The sequence below is a fragment of the Callorhinus ursinus genome, unplaced genomic scaffold (assembly GCF_003265705.2).
Source record: "Callorhinus ursinus isolate GAN/ISIS: 27379988/994484 unplaced genomic scaffold, GSC_fseal_2.0 scaffold92, whole genome shotgun sequence".
In the NCBI taxonomy this organism is placed as follows: Eukaryota; Metazoa; Chordata; class Mammalia; order Carnivora; family Otariidae; genus Callorhinus; species Callorhinus ursinus.
The window spans coordinates 153,975-174,803 of record NW_027397154.1 but is presented as its reverse complement, the minus strand read 5'-3'; the positions used below and the strand labels follow the sequence as shown (position 1 = coordinate 174,803).

Here is a 20,829-nt window from a genome sequence, read left to right as displayed (position 1 = left end):
GGGAGCACAGACCACGGTTGGAATCCTGCGTAGCCACTTAGTAGCATCCTAACCGCGCGGGACAGCCGTCTCATTCTGTAAATGAAACCGATCCCGAGTTAAGGATTCCTGCCTTCGGCTCAGGTCATGATCCCGGGGTCCTGGGATCGTAGCCCCGCATCAGGCTCCCCGCTCCACGGGAAGCCTGCTTCTCCCTCTCCCACTCCCCCTGCTTGTGTTCCTGCTCTCGCTGTGTCTCTCTCTGTCAAACAAACAAACAAACAAACAAACAAACAAACAATCTTAAAAAAAAAAAGGATTCAATGACGTAGTCCACCTGAAGGGCTGGCGAGGATGAAAGCAAATGGTACTCGTCACAAAAATGGTCTGCGTCCACTCAGAGACCGTGCGGTCCCAGGCCCTAAGAGTGGGGCGCGGGTGCGCGCTGTGGCCGCCAGGTGGCGCCCGGCAGCAGGCGGGCTCCGGGCAGGGGCGGAGGCTGGGCCCAGGGTCGCCGCGGGTCCGGGGCTCCTCGGGCCGGAGCGGAGGAGGGGACACTGGGCCGCGGCCCGCCTCGGGTCCCGCGGTCGCCGGACCGCCCAGGGAAGGTGCCCGCTGCAGACGGGCTCTTTGGCCCTCGGCACAACCCCACTTTGCAGACTGGTAGGCTGAGGCGCGGGAGGCGGAGCAACCCGGGGCCCTGCTGCTGTTGGGGAACCAAGAGGGTCCCGGCTCCGGGGACCCCCCCTTCCCCACCCTCTCCGCTCCAGGGCAGGCTGCCACCCCAACACCGCTCCCTCCGGCTCCCAGAGCCCCCAGCCGTCCCTAGCCCCCCTCCCCCCGCGACCGCAGCCCCCGGCTTCCCCAATCACCCTTCCCCGGAGCCCCCAGGCCCCCAGCGTCCCCTTCCCCTGGCATCTCCCTCCCCGGGTGCCCATAGCCCCCCTCCCCGGCTCCCCCGGCTCCCCCGGCTCCCGCGTCCTCCCCGGCGCCCCCTCCACACTTCCTGCCCCCGGGGGCCCGGGGGCCCGCCCCCTTCCTGCCCCGCCCCGCCCCGCGGGCCGCGCGCCCCGCCTCCCCGCCGTCCGACCGCCCCGCCGGCCCCTCCAGGCCGCCGGGCGGTCCCCACCCCAGGCCTGCGACAGCCCGGGTCCGAGGCAGGTGAGTGACTGCGCGCCCCCTCTGCCCCGGGGAAGGGCTGCGGACAGCGAGTTCTCCTGCGTGAGGGTGGGGGCAGCGGAGGAGCCGAGGGCATTGGGGTGGCCCTCTCCTGGGGACAGCACGAAAGTGGCATGCAAATGAGGCCTCTTCCCGAGCCCCCCGGAGCGACTTGTGGCGGCGGGGTGGGGGGTGGGGCGGAGGGAGGGCGGCTGGAGAGCCGGGTACCAGGCCTTCTACTAGGCTGAGGGGAGCCTTGAGAGCGCCCACACTGGAATCACGGCCGCTTGAGTTCGAATCTCCACTCTGCCCCTTCCTGGCCGTAGGTCCTCTGTGCCTCAGTCGCTCTTTCTAAGTGGGGACTCATGGAGCATAGTGCCTGACCATGGGGTTATTGGAGGCTCAGATGAACAAAAACTTGTCTCCTCTTAGCACAGCGCCTGCGCAGGGCTATTGTTACTGCTGCCCGGCGCTAAGACCTGACCTGACCCGGCAGGAGCGTTAGGGATGGGGCCCAGGTGTGCAGCTCCCTGGCGCCCCTGGCTTTGCCAGTTTTGAGCACGAGAAGCTGGCCACAGGTCTCTTGCGTCTGGATCGGCAGAGAGCCTTGGGCTGGGCAGATCATTTGCGGTGGCAAGGCTGGGGTAGGGGTGGCCGGCCCCAGAAGCCGGGGCCCTCATAAGGGCACCGCTCAGCCCCGCCCATCGCTTGCCTCAGTGCTGGATCCTCGATCTCCCGTCCTGACCTTGCATGAGCGGCCTCTCCCGGGGCTGGGCTGTGACCCCAGTCCCCAGGGATGGGAACAGCTTGTGGTGGCCTGAGGTTCCCAGGCTCCGCCAGACGTCTGCTCCAGGCAGGACTGGGCAAGCGGTCAGCTCTCAGCTGGGCCTGGGCAGGGGGTTGGTGCGGCCAGGGGGCTCTTCCCTGAACCCCAGCCCACCCCAGTCCACGCTCTAGTGCCTGTGTGCGTCGCCTGTGAGCCAGCGTGCGGGCAGCTCTCTGTCCCCGTTCCCCCGCTGCTCCTCTCCTACACCTGCAGCCCACCCCCCATCTACCCAGCCTCCTTGCCGCTGCGGTTGGGGGTACCTTCCCTGCGCCTGGGAGCTGAGTGGGAGGCCGGGCTCACCTCTCTGGCCCCCTCTCCTCACTGGGAGGTGAAACCCAGGACTGGCACCTTTCCTCACTCCCCTACCCCATTCCCTATCAGACTTTCCCAGAAGAGGAAACTGGCTCTCCAGGCAGATAGAGGTCACTGCACTGCTGTCTGCCCCCACCCCCCCAAGCTGCTGGGGAGGGTGCTGGAGTCAGGCAGGGCCGCCGCCGCTGTGCTTCCCAGCGTCTCCTTAGCGTGGCCTGGGACACATTGAGAGAGAGCCTCCCCGGACGCAGGATGGCGCGGCCATTCTCGCCCCGAAGTCCTAGCGCCGCCGGGCCAGCTCGGGAGGGTGTCGGCACCATGCCTGGCACATAGTCGGGCCCGGAGAGGCTAGCAGGAGGAGGGGGAGGCCAGGAAGGAGAGAGAAAGACAAAAATGGAGACACAGAGAGAAATAAGAGAACAGAGACGTGACACTGCAAACGAGAGCCGCAGGGAAGAAAGGGCAGACCTCGGGGAAACAGAGCGGCGACCTGGGGAAAGAACAGAAAGGGGTGGAGACAGAGGAGAGTGGGGAGTCCCAAGCCCAGAGGGAAGACCGGCGCTGGGGTGGGCGGGGGAGGATGTAAAGGGTTAGCACAGGCTTCGGGGTCCCTATCCCTGCTCTGCCCTCGCCTGGCTGTGTGACCTGGGGCAAATTATTTACCTTCTCTGGGATATTTCTTTATAAAATGGGAAGCGTGATAGCACCTACTTCTCAGGACTGCCGAGGGAATGAGCAGAAATCATCTGGCACACATTTAACGAGGGCTGGCGGTACAGCTCTCCCACGCGAGCCAAGACAGAGGTCTCTAGAGGGAACCAGCATGTGGGGGGCCCTGGGACATGGGGCCTCCTGGGTCCCCTCCCCTCTCTCTGCCTCCCACCCAGGGCCCAGTCCCTCTGATTTCCGGGGAAGCCTGTGGGTGGCCAGGGAGGGGGCGGTGTCCCAGGCCTGAGGCTCAGGGATAAGGGTTCAGGCGGTGAAAGCACACCGCCTCCTCCCCAGGTGACTCAGAGCCTTGCAGGACTGTGCACTCATCCGTTAGGAACTCGGAGGCCGCCGGAGGAACGCCTGCTGGAGGTCAGGAGGGCAGTCTGGGGCCGCCTTTCACTCCACAAGGGTGGAGGCTCTCTATGAACTCCAGTTTCCGGCGTCTTGCCAATCCTGGGTTTGAGGGCCCAGTGCCGCGGCCTGAGGGGCCGGGGGTGGGGGGGGAAGCCGCGTCCTGGGGGCCGGGCATCCCTGCGTGCCCTGCTGGCCGGGGCTGGGGACAGTAGCGAGGAAGGTGAGGAAGGCAGAAAAGCGCCCTGAGCCCACTGAGCTCCGTTCCAGTGGGGAAGACTAACCTTGATAAAGACATAATGGCCATGGCGCAGGGGCACCCAGCCCGCTCATGGCCTCGGAGAGCAACGGACGGAGGGTGTCCAGCCTGCTGGGGAAGCCAGAGCACAAACCTGCCGTCCCAACACTGGCCCCAGCCCAGGCCAGCAGACCCCAAGGCTTCCAGGGGCTGTGGACTCCTGGCTTGGCCTGGGTCGGCCCCACATGCCCCCAGACGAGGGACACGGGTGCTGACCCTTTGGCTGGGGTCTGGGGAAGTGTTGGAGCCGGCCCCGGGGGAGAATAGCCCAGGGCCCCTCTGGGCCACGGGGGCCTGCAGGCCGGCTCTCAGGCCGGGAGGAGTGCGGCAAGTGTGCGGCCCAAGGGGCGGCGTCCTGGAAGGGGCCGGGAGGGTGGACTGCTGGCCGGCCTGGCTCCTGGTGCCCTTTCCCGTGGTGCTGGTGTGGGGAGCCACAGAGGGCGTCAGACAGCAGCGGTGGCCAGAGAGCCGTGGCCCTTTCTGGGGGGATCTGGGGGTAGGCAGGGAGCAGGGGGCCAGAAGGGGAGTCCCTTCCGGCCTGTGTCGTCTGGGGGTTTCTCTCCACCCAGTGCTTTGTTCTTTGAAGCCGATTCTAATCCCGCTGCCGCTGCTGGCCACCAGTTGGCCCTGGGCAAGTCGTTTTCCCGAGGCCTCCGTGGCCCTCCTGGGACTGAGGACAGCAGACGGCGGCACCTGTAGGCCGTGGCCGTGGCAGGGCTGGGCCTGGCATTGGCGCCAGCCTCCAGGAGGCACGCGATAGACGTTCGGTGAATCAGAATCCCCACAGTTTCCCTGTTTCCTGATGAGTAAACAGGTCGGGCTGAGGACCCTCTAGCTTCTGTTTCCTGAGCCACAGAGAACACAAGGCCGGCCCCTCACCCCTGCCCTCTTCCCGCCCAGCCTCTGGCCGGCACACAGGCTTCCTGTCCCTCCATCCGGCAGACAAGCCTGGAGTGCCTGGCAGCCTGGCTGAATGTAGGCGGGGCTCTGGGCTTGTGTGTGCAAGCGTGGACACGTGTATACTGAGTGGCACGGGGGCCGGGATGCATCCCTGTGTGGGGAGGCGGCAGACTGGGGTCTCAGTGCTGAGTGGGGAGGACTAAGTGATCCTGTCTCCATGGCCAAGATGGGCTTGGAAAGGGCACAGGGAAACAGACACAGACAAGGGAGGTAGACCCGGGGCCAGGCCCCGTGGCTAAGCTAAGACACATGGCTTGGTGAGCTTCTGCTGCACACTGAGGGTGCATGCCCTTGTGCAGTGAACACACCGCACAACCGTGCTGTGCCTGGCAGCCATGATAGAGGAAAGGAAGAAGAGGGGTGCCTGGGTGGCTCAGTCGGTTGAGTGTCGACTCTCGATTTCAGCTAGGTCGTGATCTCAGGGGCCATGAGATCGAGCCCCGTGTCGGACTCCACGCCCAGCATGGAGTCTTTTGGAGATTCTCTCCCTCTGCTCCTCGCCCTGCTCTCTCTGAAAATAGACAAATAAATCTTAATAAAAAAAGGGGGGGGGGCGCCTGGGTGGCTCCGTCGGTTGAGCGTCTGCCTTTGGCTCGGGTCATGATCCCAGGGTCCTGGGATCGAGTCCTGCGTCGGGCTCCTTGCTCGGCGGAGAGCCTGCTTCTCCCTCTCCCTCTGCCTGCCTGCCGCTCCCCCTGCTTGTGCTCTCTCTCTCTCTCTCTGTCTCCCTCTCTCTGTGTCAAATAAATAAAATCTTAAAAAAAAAAAAAAAGGAAAGGAAGGAGAGAGGCAGAAAGACACAGACCGAGAAACTGATGGAGGAAGACAAAAAAGGCAGAAAGCAGAGAGGTTTTTTTTAAGGGCTTTATTTATTCTTATTTATCTGAGAGAGAGAAGAGGGGCAGAAGAGGGAGAAAGCATCCGAGGCTGACTGCGCTGAGCGTGAGCCTAACATGGGGCTCAAGGTCACACCCGCGAGATCGTGACCTGAGCCCAGTTGGATGCTCCACCGACGGAGTGCCCCAGTTGCCAGAAAGCAGGGAGTTTTTGATGAGGAACAAAACAAAAACAAAGAGAAGAGGCCAAGAGCCTAGCACCTGGGGGATTCTGTCTCTGCCCCCGCACTCTGCCGAGCGGCTTCTGGTCTGAGGCTCTGCTCCAGGGTGGTTACCGGCCCTAGCGGTTCAACCCCCACTGTACCCTGCGAGCTGTGGGGGCCACTCTCCCATTTTACAGAGGGGGAATCGAGGCTTACAGGGCACAGGTGACATGCCTGAGGTCACACAGCTTGTAAGTACTAGGACCTCTGGACTCTGCGACAGGAGGGGGACACAGAGAGATGGGAGGAGGGGCTGGGGGCGCCAGGGGTTGGTGTTCACGTTGGGGGCTGGGGGCAGCAGAAGCCAGGCGTCCTGTCTCAGCAACCCACTTTGGCTTGAAGATGTACCTGGCGGGCAGCCCATCGTTCTGAGGGATCAGGTTTTGTGGGGGGGCTGGCCCCCTCCCACCCCCATTTCCCTTCTCTGTGTCAGCAGCTAAGGCCCCATTCCCGGATCATCCTGGGGGTTCTTCGGAAAAAAACAAGAAACAGCTTTTCTTGGAATTAATACCCAAAGGGTATGACAGTGCCAAGGGCAGTGGGGATGGGGATGGGGTGCGGGAGGTGGGGAGATGCAAATGTGAATTGAGCACGTTGGGGATCTCGCAGCACTTCATCTGTATTAACTCCTGTATTGATGTGCGGGACAGCTCTGCTGCTAGCACCCCCTTTTACAGAGGGGGGTACTGAGAACTGTGATTCGTTGCCCAGCTCAGAGGCTGTCCTCCACTGTCCCCACTCCCAGAGAAGAGCTGGGGAGGGGAGCCGGCGGGGAAGGCCCTCCTGCTCTCTGCCTCCTACCAAAATGATGATCACCTCCTGTCCACCAGGAGCTCTGCCCCCTCCCAAAGACCCAGACTCCTTTCCCTCCTGCTAAGGGGGCTGGGGCAGCGGAAGAACAGGGGCTCCCCACGGGAGGGAATCGGGCTGAGCGGAAGAAGGGCTGGGGCCGGCTGCGTGTGGGCCTGGAGGCCCCCGGGGCAGGGCTGGGGGAGGCCGTGCTCCACTCGGGCCTGGCGACTCGGGCCCTGGCCGGGGGCCCAGCTGCCTTGCATCTCGAGGTGGAGGAGAGAAGCTCCACTCATTCTTGACCGCGAACATATCCCCGTTCCCACGCCTCTGGTGTGTTCTGTGGCGGCCCCCCCTCTTCTGTCCGCCCCCTCCCGACTCCCCCTCTGCATAACTGAGACTGTTACAGAGAGATGCAAAGCCCCTGGGATTCCCCGCCTGGGCTGCACTGATGGGAACCACCGGAGCCTGTGCCAGCAGTCTGGGTTGGGATCCCAGCGGGCTGTGTGGCCCGGGGCAGGGTGCTTACTCCTGCCGGTGCCCTCACCTGTCAAACAGTGCTGCCTCCCGTGGGGGCCGGAGGGCAGCCTGACGTGAGACCGGGAAACGGCACAGCTCCCCACCTTTCTCCACACAGTAAAGGATGCCTGGGCCACCCGAGCGTTCTTGGGAGGGAAGGTGTCAGGCAGGAGCCTACGGTGAGGGGGATTGGGGGGTGCCCTCTGGGAGTGCGGGTTGGGAGCCAGAGCTGCTGATTTAAAACGGGGGGGGGGGGGGCGGAGTGTAGGCACGTGGGCCCGGTGCTGATGGGCCTGGGGGTGTTGGGGAGGGACAGGACCAGGGCCTCAGTTTCCCCAGCCCGTAGGGGACAAAGTCTCAGATGGAGGCAAGCTGGGGGCCAGGCTGGGGCTCTGGGCTCCTGGTCTGGCCTGGGGTCCCCCTCCTCAGGGGCTGAGGTCGGCCAGGCCAAACACTGCCCCCCCCCCGCCGGGATCCTCATGGTACCTCTGCACCTCTCCCCTCCCTGCGGACCCCCCACTGGTCTGACCACCCGCACTTCCAGCCCTCCTCCTGACCCACTGGGCCCCCTGTGTACTCTGGGAGCCCGAGGCCCTTTGGGAAAGGAGAATCTCCCCACCCCTCCAGCCCTTGATCCCCCGTTATCAAGGTCAACTCTGGGATGGGGGGTTGGAGCCCTCCTCACGCTCCCCTGCCCACCTCCTGAAGCCCCCAGGTGAACCATTTCCTCTAGACATCAGTTTGGGGGGCAGTGGCTGGTGGGAGGGGCTGATGTGAAGGCCCCTGGCCCTGCCTCAGGTCCTTCCTGCTGTGGGGTGTGTGCCCCCCCCGCCACAGCCTCACGCTCTGGGGACACGGGTCCAGGAGAGGGGGGCGCTGGGTGGCGATCTGGATCCGGATCCCTTCAGACCGAGCCCCAGTCTGAGGACAGCTGGGGGCCAGGCAGAGGGCAGTGTGAAGACAGGGTGGAGGCGGGAGGTGTGTGAAGGCTCAGGATCCTGCCGGGGCGCAGCCAGGGGAGGCCCCGCGGGGACAAGGTCAGCTGGGAGCCCACAGGGTGGGCCCTGGAGACAGGCCTGGACCTGGGAAGGTGGCAAGAGGAGCCAAGTGTGTTTGGGAGGCGGGTGGGGGATGCAGAGTTTGTGGTGGGGGGGTTGCCCTGGAGACAGACACTCATGACTGAGGCCTGGCTCTCTGAGGACGGGCTGAGTCTCCCCCCCACCCCTTCAGACGGGGGCCTGGGTGCTCAGCTCCGGAGACAAGTCGCTGGCCCTGCCCCCTGCATCCCATCGTCTGAGTTCAGAGTTGGGGAGCAGGGAGCCCAGGACCCCGCTCCCTGCTGCCCTCCCCCACACATGCACACACCAGCCAGGCTCGATTTCCTGTTTTCAGGCTCCATATCCTGAGCGCTGGGATCCCCCAGGACACTGCCAGGCCCCCCAGGCCCTACCCCTGGCTCCTCCGAGTTTCTCAGGCCACAGGGTGCCTGGTGAGTGTCCCGAGGACTGAGGGTGGGGGAGGAGCACCAAGGAGGCCAGTGGTGGACGTGTGCCCTGGGGGAGCTGTGACAGGGCCACGGGTCGTCCCGCAGCGGGGCAGCCCCTGGGCCAGCCGCTGGGAGGTGGCGGAGACAGCGGGCGGCATTCCTGGGGCTGCAGCAGAGGGTGACATGGGATCAAGTCAGGGCGCATCTCTCTCCCTCGACTTGGAGGGCTGACAGCGGCTGGGGGGCCCTGGGAGTGTGTGGGTGGGGGGCGTGGGGTGGGGCCAGGCAGCAGGCATTCCAGAGATACTGGGGGTGGGGGAAGGGGCCAGCAACTGTGACCTTTCTCTCTTCTCGGGGAAAATTATAAGCAGATGTGGGCGCCTCAGGGAGACAGGGAGCCAGGAGGCAGGGCAAGTTTTAGGAGCACGGATCCGACTGCAGGGGTGGGTACTCAGGAGCTCAGCCCCTCCTGAGCCCCGCTGAGGTCCTGACCGGCTCCCCACCCGCCGGGGCGAGGCCAGGGTGGAGGAGGAGGCTGAGAGGAGCTGCCTTCCAGATGGCTGAGGGGGTGGCCAGAGGGAGCTGGGGACCGCTTACAACTGAGGCCGGCCTAGGGGCCGTAGCCCTGGGACTTGGGGGCAGTGGTGCGCTGCTGGTGGGGTGGGGATGGGGTTGTCCCTGGTTTGTGGTGTTTGGCGGTGTCCCTGGTGTCAATAATCCCCCCGAGCGAGCGTGATTTCAGGCTCCTAATGTGTCCTCTCTGGCCGGGCACCGTTGGCTCCTGGAAGGCCCTGGAGACGCACCAGATACCAGTGGTTAGGAGGGGCCTCCTTCAAGGTCACCCGGACCGGCCCTACTCCTAGCCATTGAGCCGCTGGCCCCCAGCTGCATCAGAGGGGTTTTGGCCTCCGCCTGCATGCATGCAGTGACAGGAAGCTCCCCTTCGAGTGGCAGATTCCATGACAGGCTGCTGTGCCTGGGAATTCTTCCTCCAGCTGAGCCCTGGTGGGCCTCCCGCATGACTTCCCCACTGGCTCCAGCTTCCCACCTCCACACCAGCGTCCCGGTGCCCTGGGCAGGGGCTGGCCGGGGGGCTCAGAGACCCAGGGCAGGAGCCCCGCCTCTAGAGGCCCTGGGCCCTGTGTGAGTGAATGGTGCTGGGAGGGGTGGGGGCAGTCTGCAGAGAAGGAGAGGTGTCACTTCGGGGAGACTTTAAGAGGTGAGGACTCAGGAGAAGAACGGAGGGAGGACGGCCAGGCAGAGGGAACAGCCACCTGGTCAGGGATGCGACCTTGGGAAGCAGAGCCCTCCCATGGCAGCAGCCTCGTGCACACCCCCTTCTGGTCCCTGCAGATACTCGGTGGCCCGGCACCTGCCCCAGCGCCTGGCCTCGCAATGCTACCCCCTCTGTGCTCCCTCCTTCTGGCCCTGGGCCTGGGCCTGGCTGGAGCCCTCAACCCCAACGACCCCAACACCTGCAGCTTCTGGGAAAGGTGAGGGGCCCTTGCTGCTTCCGCAGCTCCCCTACTGTCTATGGGGTCTCCTCTCCTTCTCCTTCCCCGCCTCCCTGCCTCTCCCCAGCCCCCCCACCCCTCCTGATTCTGTCCCTGCTCTCTCCCCTGCACGGGCTGCCTCCGACCCTGTCCTTCCCTCATCCCCATCCCTGGTCCCTGTGGGAAGCTGGCTGCAGGACAGAGCGCAGGGTGGGAGCCATTCACTATGGAGCAAGCCGGGGGTGGGGGGGGCTGGCCCCAGGGGAGCAAAGGGTTGGGGAACGAGGCCCAGGTCGGGGTCTGGCCAGAAATGCTTCGCCTGTCTCCATCAGCTGGGCCCAGAAATCAGTTCTAGCTCAATCTCCCCGGTGGGGAGGAGGAGGAGGGAGAAATGGAAGGCTCTGGTCCAACAGGGCGAGGAGGGGGCAATGATGGGGGGTGTCCCAGGAATATTCCAACTCTGGGAGGACCCCTCCAGATGGAGGGGGCCAGGATAGGGGTTCCTCCTAGGCTTGGGGGAGCAAACCCCCATGTTGGGGCAGCATCCCCCAGCATGGCCAAGCCCTCATACCTCTGCTTCTGGAGTGCCCTGTGGCAGCCAGCTCCCCCCCACACTGAGCCCTGGCCCCAACCCTGTCCTGCAGCTTCACCATCACCACCAAGGAGTCCCACTCCCGCCCCTTCAGCCTGCTCCCCTCGGAGCCCTGCGACCGGCCCTGGGAGAGCCCCCACAGCTGCCCCCAGCCCACGTGAGTGCCCACCCATCCCCCTGCCGTGCGCTGAGTGCTGCCCCAACTTGGAGTGCCGAGGAAGCACTCAAGGGGTGGTGGTGAGGGGCTTGTGTGGGCGTGTGTGCACCCGTGGAATATTGTGTGTGTGTGTGGTTGGGGGCAGTGAGGGAATGCTCTTTTTGTGCCCCCCACCCCTGCCTGGAGTGGTGAGCCATGCCCGATTCCCCAGTGCCACGTGGTGGTGCCACACGGCGGTGGGGGTGGCCGGCCTCAGCAGGGGGCACTGAGGGCCACCTTCGGGGTCCCCTAGGGTCGTCTACAGGCCGGTGTACCGCCAGGTGGTGAGGACAGAGCACCGGAAGCGTCTGCGGTGCTGTGTGGGCTTCTACGAGAGCCGGGGCACCTGTGTCCGTGAGTCCGGGTGGGGCCAGGGAGGGGGAGAGGGAGGGCCCAGCCCCCGCTTCTCTGCCCCCTCCGGGCTTGTCCTCCCCCCGCTCCCCCAGCAGCTGCCACTAGCCACCTCTGTCCTGGCTGACCCCATGTTTCTCCCTCCGCTTCTCTCCCTGTGTTTGAGCACCTCTGTCTCTGTCTGTCTCGGGGCTGCCTTCGTGTCTCTGTGTCACTATGAGTCTCTGTCTCTTCCCGTCCCTGTCTCTCTGTTGCTGTCTTTGACTTGTCACTGCCCAGGCTCTCCTGCCCGGCCCCCGCACGCCCCGAAACCCCCGACCGGAGCCTTCTCTGCCTCTCTCCCCCTTCCTTCATCCCCTAGAGACTCCCACCCAGCCTGACCCACTCCCCGCCGGCCCGCCGGCTCTCTGCACAGAGCCAAGTCTGGTCCTGCCCGAGGAGCCCCTCTCTGTTTTCCCAATTTGGTGGTTGGAGAATGTCACACCGAGGGGCTGGGGAGCCTGGAACTCTGAGCCTTTGTCAAGTTCTGGCCTGAGTTGCTGGCCCTGTCTTCTGTGGCCACTTCTTTGAGGCAGAAGTGCTGCTCCGGGAGGGCCAGGCCTCCAGGGTCCGGCTTCGGAGGAGGAAAGGCGGGTAGGGGCAGGGGAAGCACCTCTCGCTCCCTCCCTCTCTGCCCCAGCTCTCTGCGCCCAGGAGTGTGTCCACGGCCACTGTGTGGCTCCCGATCGGTGCCAGTGCGCGCAGGGCTGGCGGGGCGGCGACTGCTCCAGCGGTGAGTGCGGGGCGGCTACAGGGGCATGGGACTGGGGCTGCACCCTCCTGACCATGCACGGGTGTTTAGTCCCCTAGGACAGGTGCCCCAAGAGCCCCACAGCAGCCAGCTGCCTTTTCTGAGGTGTGGCACGGGGCATGGGTGTGGGGCGCGGGCTGGGACACAGAGCCGGGGACTGAATGGACGTTAGGGAGGCGGAGACCCCCGGTGACCCCCTTCTTCCCTCCTCATCCCACAGCTTGTGCCCCAGGCATGTGGGGGCCTCAGTGTGACAAGCCCTGCCACTGCGGGAACAACAGCTCCTGTGACCCCAAGAGTGGAGCCTGCTTCTGCCCCTCCGGCCTGCAGCCCCCACGCTGCCTCCAGCCCTGCCCTTCTGGCCGGTACGGTCCTGCCTGTCAGCTACCCTGCCAGTGCCACGGAGCGCCCTGTGACCCCCGGACCGGAGCCTGCTTCTGCCCCCCAGAGAGAACGGGACCCAGGTGCATAATGGGGTCGCAGAGACGGGGCCACGTGGACACGTGGGGATATGAGGGGACTCGGACTTGGTCCCAAATGGGACAGAACGGAGAGGCTGAGGTCTTTGTCCCACAGCTCTCCCACTGGTGAGCTGAGAACCTTGAGCCAGTCGAGTCTTCATGAGCTGTGCCCTGTCTGTAAGATGGCCACCGTATTGTCCACCTGGAAGGCTCACTGTGCAGATGAGCCTGCATGTGTGTGAGCGGGGGTCGCGAAGTGGGGCTGACACGGTCCCAGAGAAGCCAGTCGTAAGGAGGTGCGGGGCCAGGCGGGGGGGTGGGGGGAGATGCACTAGGTGGAGATGCACCAGGCCTCACAGAGCAGCCCCAGAGGGGGGCCCTCTGGGGCAGAGAAACTGGCAGGCAGTTGCACCCCTTCCCCCCCGCAACAGCAGGAGCAGAGCAGAAGGGGCACACCCCTCTCTGGGGTGCTGGCTGTCCCCACCGTTTCTGGGCCCGGAAACCTTTGCTTTCTGACTCCTCCCGTCCCCGACAGGGAAGGTGGGTGGCATCCGACCACTGGATGCCACACTGAGCCCTGAGGTCAGGATTTGCTCCTCAGGGAGCCAGGGGGCAGGGGGCCAGCCCTTGGAGGCAAAGGGGGGGCGGGTGCTGCTGGCACCCACCCTGACCTCGCCATTTTGCCCAGCAGCTGTGAGATGTCCTGTCTCCCCGGCATCGTTGACTTCTGCCCCAGCACCTACCCTTGCCACAACGGGGGTGTCTACCAGGCCTCCCAGGGCTCCTGCAGCTGCCCACCTGGTTGGATGGTAGGAAGGGTGGGGCCTGAGCCGATGGGGTGCTTCTCTGAGGGATTGGGAGGAGGATGTGTGTGAAGGGGGTGGGCTCTGCAGACCTGCAGGGGTTCAAGGTATGGGGGTATCAAGGGGTCCTGTGCCCATGGGGAGGGGCTGTCCATCTTCCACCTCTCCAGGGCACCATCTGCTCCCTGCCCTGCCCAGAGGGCTTCCACGGACCCAACTGCTCCCAGGAGTGCCAATGTCACAATGGTGGCCTCTGTGACCGATTCACTGGCCAGTGTCGCTGCGCTCCGGGCTACACGGGGGATCGGTGAGTGGCTTTGGCGAGGGCGGGAGCAGCGAGGGGGTGGGCGCCGCCAGGCTCACTGGCCAGGCCTCCAGGTGCCGTGAGGAGTGCCCCGTGGGCCGCTTCGGCCAGGACTGTGCGGAGACGTGCGACTGCGCCCAGGGCGCGCGCTGCTTCCCGGCCAACGGCGCGTGTCTGTGCGAACACGGCTTCACCGGGGACCGCTGCACCGAGCGCCTCTGTCCCGACGGCCTCTACGGCCTCAGCTGCCAGGAGCCCTGCACCTGCGACCCGGAGCACAGCCTCAGGTGTGCCGCGGGAGCGCGCTCAAGGGTCGGACGCCAATGGGAGAGGACTTGGGTCCTGAAGCCGCGGACAGATGTCACAGAAGGGGGAGGGAGGGGCCTCGGGGGTGGGGGCGGGGGCGCGCTCGGAACGGTCCCCCAGTTCGGCGAAGCCCCGCGCCCGCCGCGCCGAGGGGCCCGGGAGCCCGGGGAGGCCGGAGAGCGCGCGCGGACCCCGTCAGACGGCGCCGCCCGCTCCCGCCGCAGCTGCCACCCGATGAGCGGGGAGTGCTCGTGCCTGCCGGGCTGGGCCGGCCTGCACTGCAACGAGAGCTGCCCGCAGGACACGCACGGGCCCGGCTGCCAGGAGCACTGCCTCTGTCTCCACGGCGGCGCGTGCCAGCCCGACAGCGGCCTGTGCCGGTGCGCGCCCGGCTACACGGTGAGGCGCGGTGCGGCGAGGACCCGGGGGGGGCGAGGCGGAGGGGCCGCGCCGCCCCCTCACAGTCCCCCCGCCTTCAGGGCCCGCATTGCGCTAGCCTCTGCCCCCCCGACACCTATGGAGTCGACTGCAAGGCGCGCTGCTCCTGCGACCACGCCATAGCCTGCTCGCCCGTCGACGGCGCCTGCGTCTGCAAGGAGGGTAATGGGGCGGGGCCTCCGGGGAGGGGCGACTTGGGGGCGGGGCCACGGGAGAAGGCGGGCCTAAGGGTGGGGGCGGGCCCCGGGCGGAGTGGAGGCTGCAGGGTGAGGGCGGAGCCCCCGGGGAGCAGCTGGACGGTGGGACAGTAGCCAGGCTACTTCCTTCCTGGAAAATCCACTTTGCTTTTCTTCAGCCACAAAAATCCTACTTGTGCTTAAAGGCCCAGGTCAGAAGGCACGTCTCGGGCGAGCATCCCTCTCCCTCAGTCATCTAGAACCACGCACTGGCAGGGCCAGGAAGGGCTTCCGAGATCCACCCCGGTGGCCCGTTGGCAACCTTTAGACTGCGTTCTGACACGGATGTGTTGTATTTGGCTGGCTCTCGGTGATGTGTAACCCACCTCCGGTCTCCAGTCCCCACTCCTCCCTGTAGTCTTACACATGATCTGTACATTTAGTTACCTGGTTTCGGGTTTGCTCTAAGCGTTTGGTTTGCTGCCAAGCGCCCCCCCCCCCACCATTCTGCAGGAGAGGCAGGCCCCAGAAGGGAGCGGTGCACCAGCAGCCCCGGAGCGTGTTACCGGTGTACATGCTTGCCTCCTGCGTGGGCCACGAGCATCCGCACTCCCACCCCCAGGTCACGGCACAGAGCCTGGCACAGCTGATGCCGCGTGTGTGCTTGCTCAGGAGGGGGGCTGGATCCCCATGCCTCTCTGCGGGGCCCCTCTTCCAGGTTGGCAACGTGGTAACTGCTCCGTGCCCTGCTCCCCCGGAACCTGGGGCTTCGGTTGCAATGCTAGCTGCCAGTGTGCCCACGAGGCAGCCTGCAGCCCCCAAACTGGAGCCTGTACCTGCACCCCTGGGTGGCATGGGGCCCACTGCCAGCTCCCCTGCCCGGTAAGTGCTCAACAGCCTGTCTGCCCAGGGGAGGGCGGGTCACAACGACCCCCACAGCTGACTGGCCTGCCCTGCCTTCCACTCCCTCTCCAAGAAGGGGCAGTTTGGTGAAGGCTGTGCCAGCCGCTGTGAGTGTGACCACTCTGACGGCTGCGACCCTGTTCGTGGACACTGCCGGTGCCAGGCTGGCTGGACGGGTGAGCATCAAGTTGTCTCGGCCCCAGGCCCCCCACAGCTGGGATGGATCCCACAGGAAAAGTGTCCAGAAGAGCCCCTGTGGACGTTGGGGGGGTGCCGGCCAGGCTCACCCTACCCTTCCGTCCCACAGGGACCCGCTGCCACCTGCCCTGCCCCGATGGCTTCTGGGGAGCCAACTGTAGTAAGAGCTGTACCTGCAAGAATGGGGGCACCTGCGTCCCCGAGAACGGCAATTGCGTGTGCGCCCCCGGATTCCGAGGCCCCTCCTGCCAGAGATGTGAGGCTCCCTCTCCTTCCCCCCACTCGCCAGGAGGAGGGTACAGGGCAATGTCAGATGCCAGAAGCCCCCCGCTGCCCCTCTTGGTGTCTTCTGCGGTGGGAAGGAGGGAGGGAGGGAGCTAGTGGGGTCAAGGGCTGAGCGAGGGGTGGTCCCTGCCCCCAGTCACCACCGACCTCTTTCCCCCAGCCTGCCAGCCTGGCCGCTATGGCAAACGCTGTGTGCCCTGCAAGTGTGCCAACCACTCCTCCTGCCACCCCTCGGATGGGACCTGCTACTGTCTGGCCGGCTGGACAGGCCCCGATTGCTCCCAGCGTAGGTGGCGGCTTGTATGCGAGAGCGCATGCGTGCTGAGAGCTGGGCTGAGGACCAGAGGCTTCCGTGCCGCTGCTCCCGGGTGTGAAAGCCTCCCGGCCCACTTTGATTCAGTAGTTTATATAAACAATACGGACACTATATAATGACCCAGGTGCTCGGGGTGCAGCTCGGGACTTGCAGAAGACAAGTCCCCTGACCCTTCTGCAGGGCGGCCTGGGAAGGGCATTTTTGTCCGGGCATGGGGGGGGGGGGGCGCTAAGCTTGGTTTTGGACATGTTCTTTTTTTGCTTCTAAGGTTTTCAATTTATATTTATTTATATGTGGCTTCTTCCCCCCATAAATATATAAAGAACATCACGGAACAGATTAGTCCAAAAAACCAAGTACGGCAAGTGTTAGAAAGATGAAACAAGAAGCGGTGACCCAGAAGCTGGGTGTGGGCTCGGTGGCGGCGGTCGAGGGGCGTGATGGAGGGGAGCGTCCCCATAGAATTCGGTCCCGGCTACCGTTACAATTATTTGCTAATGTCAGGCACACAGAAATTATGCCTCAAATAGTATGGATGCTTACTTCTGTCTTAGGTTAAAGAGAAAAAAGGAATCCAGAGCTAAGCAATGCAGGGTAGTAATGGTGCCCTTTGCTTGTCTGGCCCTGGGCGCCCCATCTTGATATGGCTATTAGATAACCAAGCGCAGGTTCAAATGGGCAGCTGGGCATGCGATAAACATCTGTGAGTCATCTGTGGGCAGCTCTGGTTCAAAACCTTGGTGTCCCAGGGAGACCAAGGCTGAGCAGATTCAATGAGGCTGGGGGCTGAGCATTCGTCCAGCAGGGGCCGGCCCTGCCCCGCCAGACAGCCATTTGTCCCCTGCAGCATGCCCTCTAGGACACTGGGGAGCCAATTGTGCCCAGCCCTGCCAGTGCCACCATGGAGGCACCTGCCACCCCCAGGATGGGAGCTGTTTCTGCCCCCCAGGCTGGACTGGACACCTCTGCTTGGAAGGTACCCACAGAAGGGGGACTCATGCCCCACCCCCCAGCCCAAGGAGGAGACTGCAGCTTTGGGGCCCTCGCTCCACCTGCCTCCTTGCCTCCCTCCCAGGCTGCTCTCCCGGGATGTTCGGAGCCAACTGCTCCCAGCCATGCCAGTGCGGTCCTGGAGAGAGGTGCCACCCGGAGACTGGGGCCTGTGTGTGTTCCCCAGAGGACAACGGTGCACCCTGTAGGATTGGTGAGTTCTTCTCTAGGCCCCCGTTGTCCCCAGGGCACCAGGACCCAGACCCCTCATACTCCCGGCCTCCCTCCTCGGGCTTCTCACGTGCGTGCGCCCCACGCGTAGCAGCAGAGCCGGGACATGCCGAGTGGCCACCCTGTCCCCCTAGGAAACCAGGAGCCCTTCACCATGATGCCTACCTCTCCGGTGACCTATAACTCGCTGGGGGCAGTGATTGGCATCGCAGTGCTGGGGTCCCTGGTAGTGGCCCTGCTGGCGCTGTTCATTGGCTACCGCCATTGGCAAAAAGGCAAAGAACATCAACACCTGACGGTGGCCTACAGCGGCGGGCGCCTGGACAGCTCCGAGTACGTCATGCCAGGTGAGCCGGCCTGGGGGTGGGGGGGGGAGGGCTCCTGTGTCCCCACTCCGGACCTGGAAGATGGGAAGTGGGGTGCTGGAGGGGCGAGGCGAGGTCAGAGAGGCTGGTTACTGACCTGCTGGGACAGAGCAGCTCTCCTGGGCCAGGGCCTCTGTCTGACCGGCCAGGTCACCACGCGCCTGTGTCTGTCCATGCAGATGTCCCCCCGAGCTACAGCCACTACTACTCCAACCCCAGCTACCACACCCTGTCACAGTGCTCCCCCAACCCCCCGCCCCCTAACAAGGTCAGTGCCGGCGGGGTGGGGGGGTGCTGCAGAGGGGTGGGCACAGACTTGGTTCTCTGGGGGGCTCCATCCTGACGAGCTACTGTCCCACGCCCCCTCCCCTCGTTAGGTTCCAGGCAGTCAGCTGTTCACTAGCCTCCAGGTCCCCGAGCGGCCAGGGGGTGTGCATGGCCTGGATAACCACAGCACCCTGCCTGCTGACTGGAAGCACCGCCGGGAGCCCCCACCAGGGCCTCTGGACAGGGGTAGGAGCCTGGAGGCCGAGGCCTCTGGTGGGGGTGGCCGTGTGCAGCCCGGCATCCTGTTCCATCTGAGCATGGGAGGCTCCAGTTCCAGAGGAGGTGGGAGCCTGACTGCTCACTGCCCCACTCCTCTCCCTCCTGCTCAGGTAGCGGCCGCCTGGACCGAAGCTACAGCCCCAGTTCCAGCAGCCACGGAGGTCCAGGCCCGTTCTCTAGCAAAGGCATGGGCAGAGCGGCGAGGGAGCGGGCTGAGCTGGGAGCTACGAGCCAGGGCCCCCACGGAGCCTGACTTCCTTCCTCTGTCCTTAGGGCCCATCTCTGAGGAGGGGCTGGGGGCCAGCCTGGCTTCCCTGAGCAGCGAAAACCCCTACGCCACCATCCGGGACCTGCCCAGCCTCCTAGGGAGCCCCCGGGAGAGCAGCTATGTGGAGATGAAAGGCCCTCCCTCAGGGTCCCCCCCCAGGCAGCCCGCTCAGCTCTGGGACAGCCAGAGGCGGCGCCGCCCCCAGCCACAGAGAGACAGTGGCACCTATGAACAGCCCAGCCCTCTGACCTATGGTGAGCCCCCCTTCTCCGCTGGGGCAGGGCTAATGGTGGCCAGGACAGGGAGGGGGAGGAAGGGTCAGAGGGAGGGAGAGCAGGGGTGGCATGGCGTGGCAGCAAGAGCATGGGCTCTGGGCTCAGACTTGGGCTCACACCAGGCACGATGTTTGGGAAATCACCTTGCCTCTCAGAGCCCGTGAGCTGTGTACCTACCTCACAGGGCTGAGGACTTGAAATGGTGGTCGCACAGCACCTGACTGGTGGAGTTGGTACCCAGAAAAGAGGGGAATAAGGTTGGTGGCAAGGTCAGGGTGGCCTCGGAGGAGGCCACTGGCAGCGGAGGAGGGACACACATCCGTCTGGCTGGGGGCAGGAGGGGCTGTGGTCGGGAGGAGGGTGGAGGAGCCACCTCCCAACCTGTCCCCTCTCTGTCCCCAGACCGAGCCTCTGTGGGCTCCCAGCCCCCACTGCCTCCGGGCCTGCCCCCTGGCCACTACGACTCACCCAAGAACAGCCACATCCCGGGACACTATGACTTGCCTCCAGTACGGCACCCCCCGTCACCCCCGCTCCGGCGCCAGGACCGCTGAGGGTCAGGATGGCAGGCAGGGACCAGCATACCCGTTCTTTGCTGCCCGAGGTTGGGGACAGAGCCTGCTGTACCCTGCCAGGCGCAGGGAGAGGACCGGCAGACCGTGAACATGAGCACATTTACTAGAGGAAGTGAATGTGGAGGGGACAGGGCCTGGCTCCCGGCTTCCAGCGTGGGAGACCCTGGTCAGCAGGAAGCCCGCGTTCCCTTTCATCCATGTTCCAACCTGCTGCTCCCCAAGGCCCCAGGGCCCTTGTGCATAAACTGGTGGGATGAATGTTGCTAGAAAAGTCTGATTTCAGATTAATGTCAAAAATGTACATTGGGTTCCTTTTCTGTGCACTCCCAGGCTGTGTGTGTGTGTGTGTGTGTGTGTGTGTGTAGCTTCAGAGGGCTTCGAGGCACACCGCCTGTCCTGGGGCACTCACTGTGTAGTCGAGAGGCAGCCCAAACCAGTTAACTCTAGCAATAGCCTCTCTGGCCTCCCTGCATCCACTTGGTACCTGCTCCAACCAACGGCTCAGAATACAAGGTGGTTAGCTGACCTCCGCCTGAAAGTCTTCATGGGCGCCCCATGGCTCTTGGGCCCGAGTCAAAACTGTCAGAGGCCTTAGGGGCTCTGCTGGCCTGGCCTGTCTCTTCAGCCTCACCTGGAACTGTGTTCACTGTCACTCCGTTTCAGTCACCCTGGGCTCCAGGTCCTACCAGCCACGCTTCTTCCTACCACAGGAACTTTGCACGTCCATCCTCTTCTCTTCCACTCACCTGTTCACTGCTGTTTGTCCTTCACATCCTCTCTTCATGGAAGTGCCTCTCTTGCATTGCACGGATTACAGCTGTGTGCGTTCACTGGATACCTGGAGAAGGCCTTCAGGGTGCCAGCTCTCTCTGGAATGTGTTGTTTCTTTATGTGATCATTTGATTAATCTCTGCCTCCCCCACCAGACTGTGGGTTCCCCCAACGCAGTTACCATGTATTGTGCTCAACATTGGTTCCCCTTGGCACACAGTAGGCACTCAATAAACGTTCCCCAAAAGGCTGAATGGCTGAGTGAGCTGAAAGTACCAGGGATTAAGTGTTAGTAGGTGCTCAGGTGCGGGCGAACCGCGCGCTCTGAGCTCATAGCCTGCGTAAAGTCCCGCTTCCCGAGGAGCCGCCTGTCTACAGGGCAGCCTCACAAAGGCTTAAAGACCCGCAGGTGCTGGGAGCCGCAGTGGGAGAGCACAACCCTGGGGAGGCTGCTGCGGCTGGGGCGGGACGTCAGGCGGGAGAGGGGCTACTCAAATGGGGGCCCGCCGGTGCGGAACCGACAGGGTCTACGCCGCCCGAGGACATTGAATCCGGATCCACTACCACACCTCCCAGAGGCTAACTAGAGAATAGAAACCCAGTGCCACGCCTTTTCCATCAGTCTGTCTCCTTACGGGACAGGAGGGAGAACCCCAGAAAGTGGATCTGCCCCCACCGACTCTCCCTGCCTAGATCCTTCCGACTGCG

At 64.4% G+C, this 20,829-nt stretch overlaps 1 protein-coding gene across 2 annotated transcripts; it reads left to right on the top strand.

Annotated features, from left to right (window-relative positions):
- The first annotated feature begins 1,056 nt into the window (after positions 1-1,056).
- On the top strand, positions 1,057-20,371 carry PEAR1 (platelet endothelial aggregation receptor 1). Of its 2 annotated transcripts, XM_073888574.1 has the most exons (24): positions 1,109-1,140; positions 3,281-3,355; positions 9,842-9,981; positions 10,626-10,730; positions 11,023-11,123; positions 11,800-11,892; positions 12,131-12,374; positions 13,063-13,180; positions 13,345-13,481; positions 13,553-13,765; positions 14,009-14,183; positions 14,264-14,384; positions 15,117-15,280; positions 15,375-15,477; positions 15,609-15,755; positions 15,945-16,070; positions 16,948-17,076; positions 17,176-17,304; positions 17,456-17,668; positions 17,866-17,954; positions 18,064-18,199; positions 18,343-18,417; positions 18,506-18,754; positions 19,178-20,371. In XM_073888574.1, exons 3-24 carry the CDS (start codon positions 9,884-9,886, stop codon positions 19,327-19,329), a joined length of 3,117 nt encoding a protein of 1,038 aa, XP_073744675.1. In that variant the 5' UTR covers positions 1,109-1,140; positions 3,281-3,355; positions 9,842-9,883; the 3' UTR covers positions 19,330-20,371. The 2 variants fall into 2 exon arrangements, with proteins under 2 accessions (XP_025714688.1, XP_073744675.1); XM_025858903.2 differs by lacking the exon at positions 3,281-3,355 and having other exon boundaries at positions 1,057-1,140.
- Positions 20,372-20,829: the final 458 nt, after the last annotated feature.

Coding starts and splice junctions, on each gene's coding strand:
- PEAR1 (XM_025858903.2), top strand. CDS start 9,884: ATGCTACCCCCTCTGTGCTCCCTCCTTCTGGCCCTGGGCCTGGGCCTG. Junction 11,124..11,799: donor GAGCCGGGGCACCTGTGTCC/GTGAGTCCGGGT, acceptor TCTCTGCCCCAG/CTCTCTGCGCCCAGGAGTGT. Junction 18,755..19,177: donor GCCCAGCCCTCTGACCTATG/GTGAGCCCCCCT, acceptor CTCTGTCCCCAG/ACCGAGCCTCTGTGGGCTCC.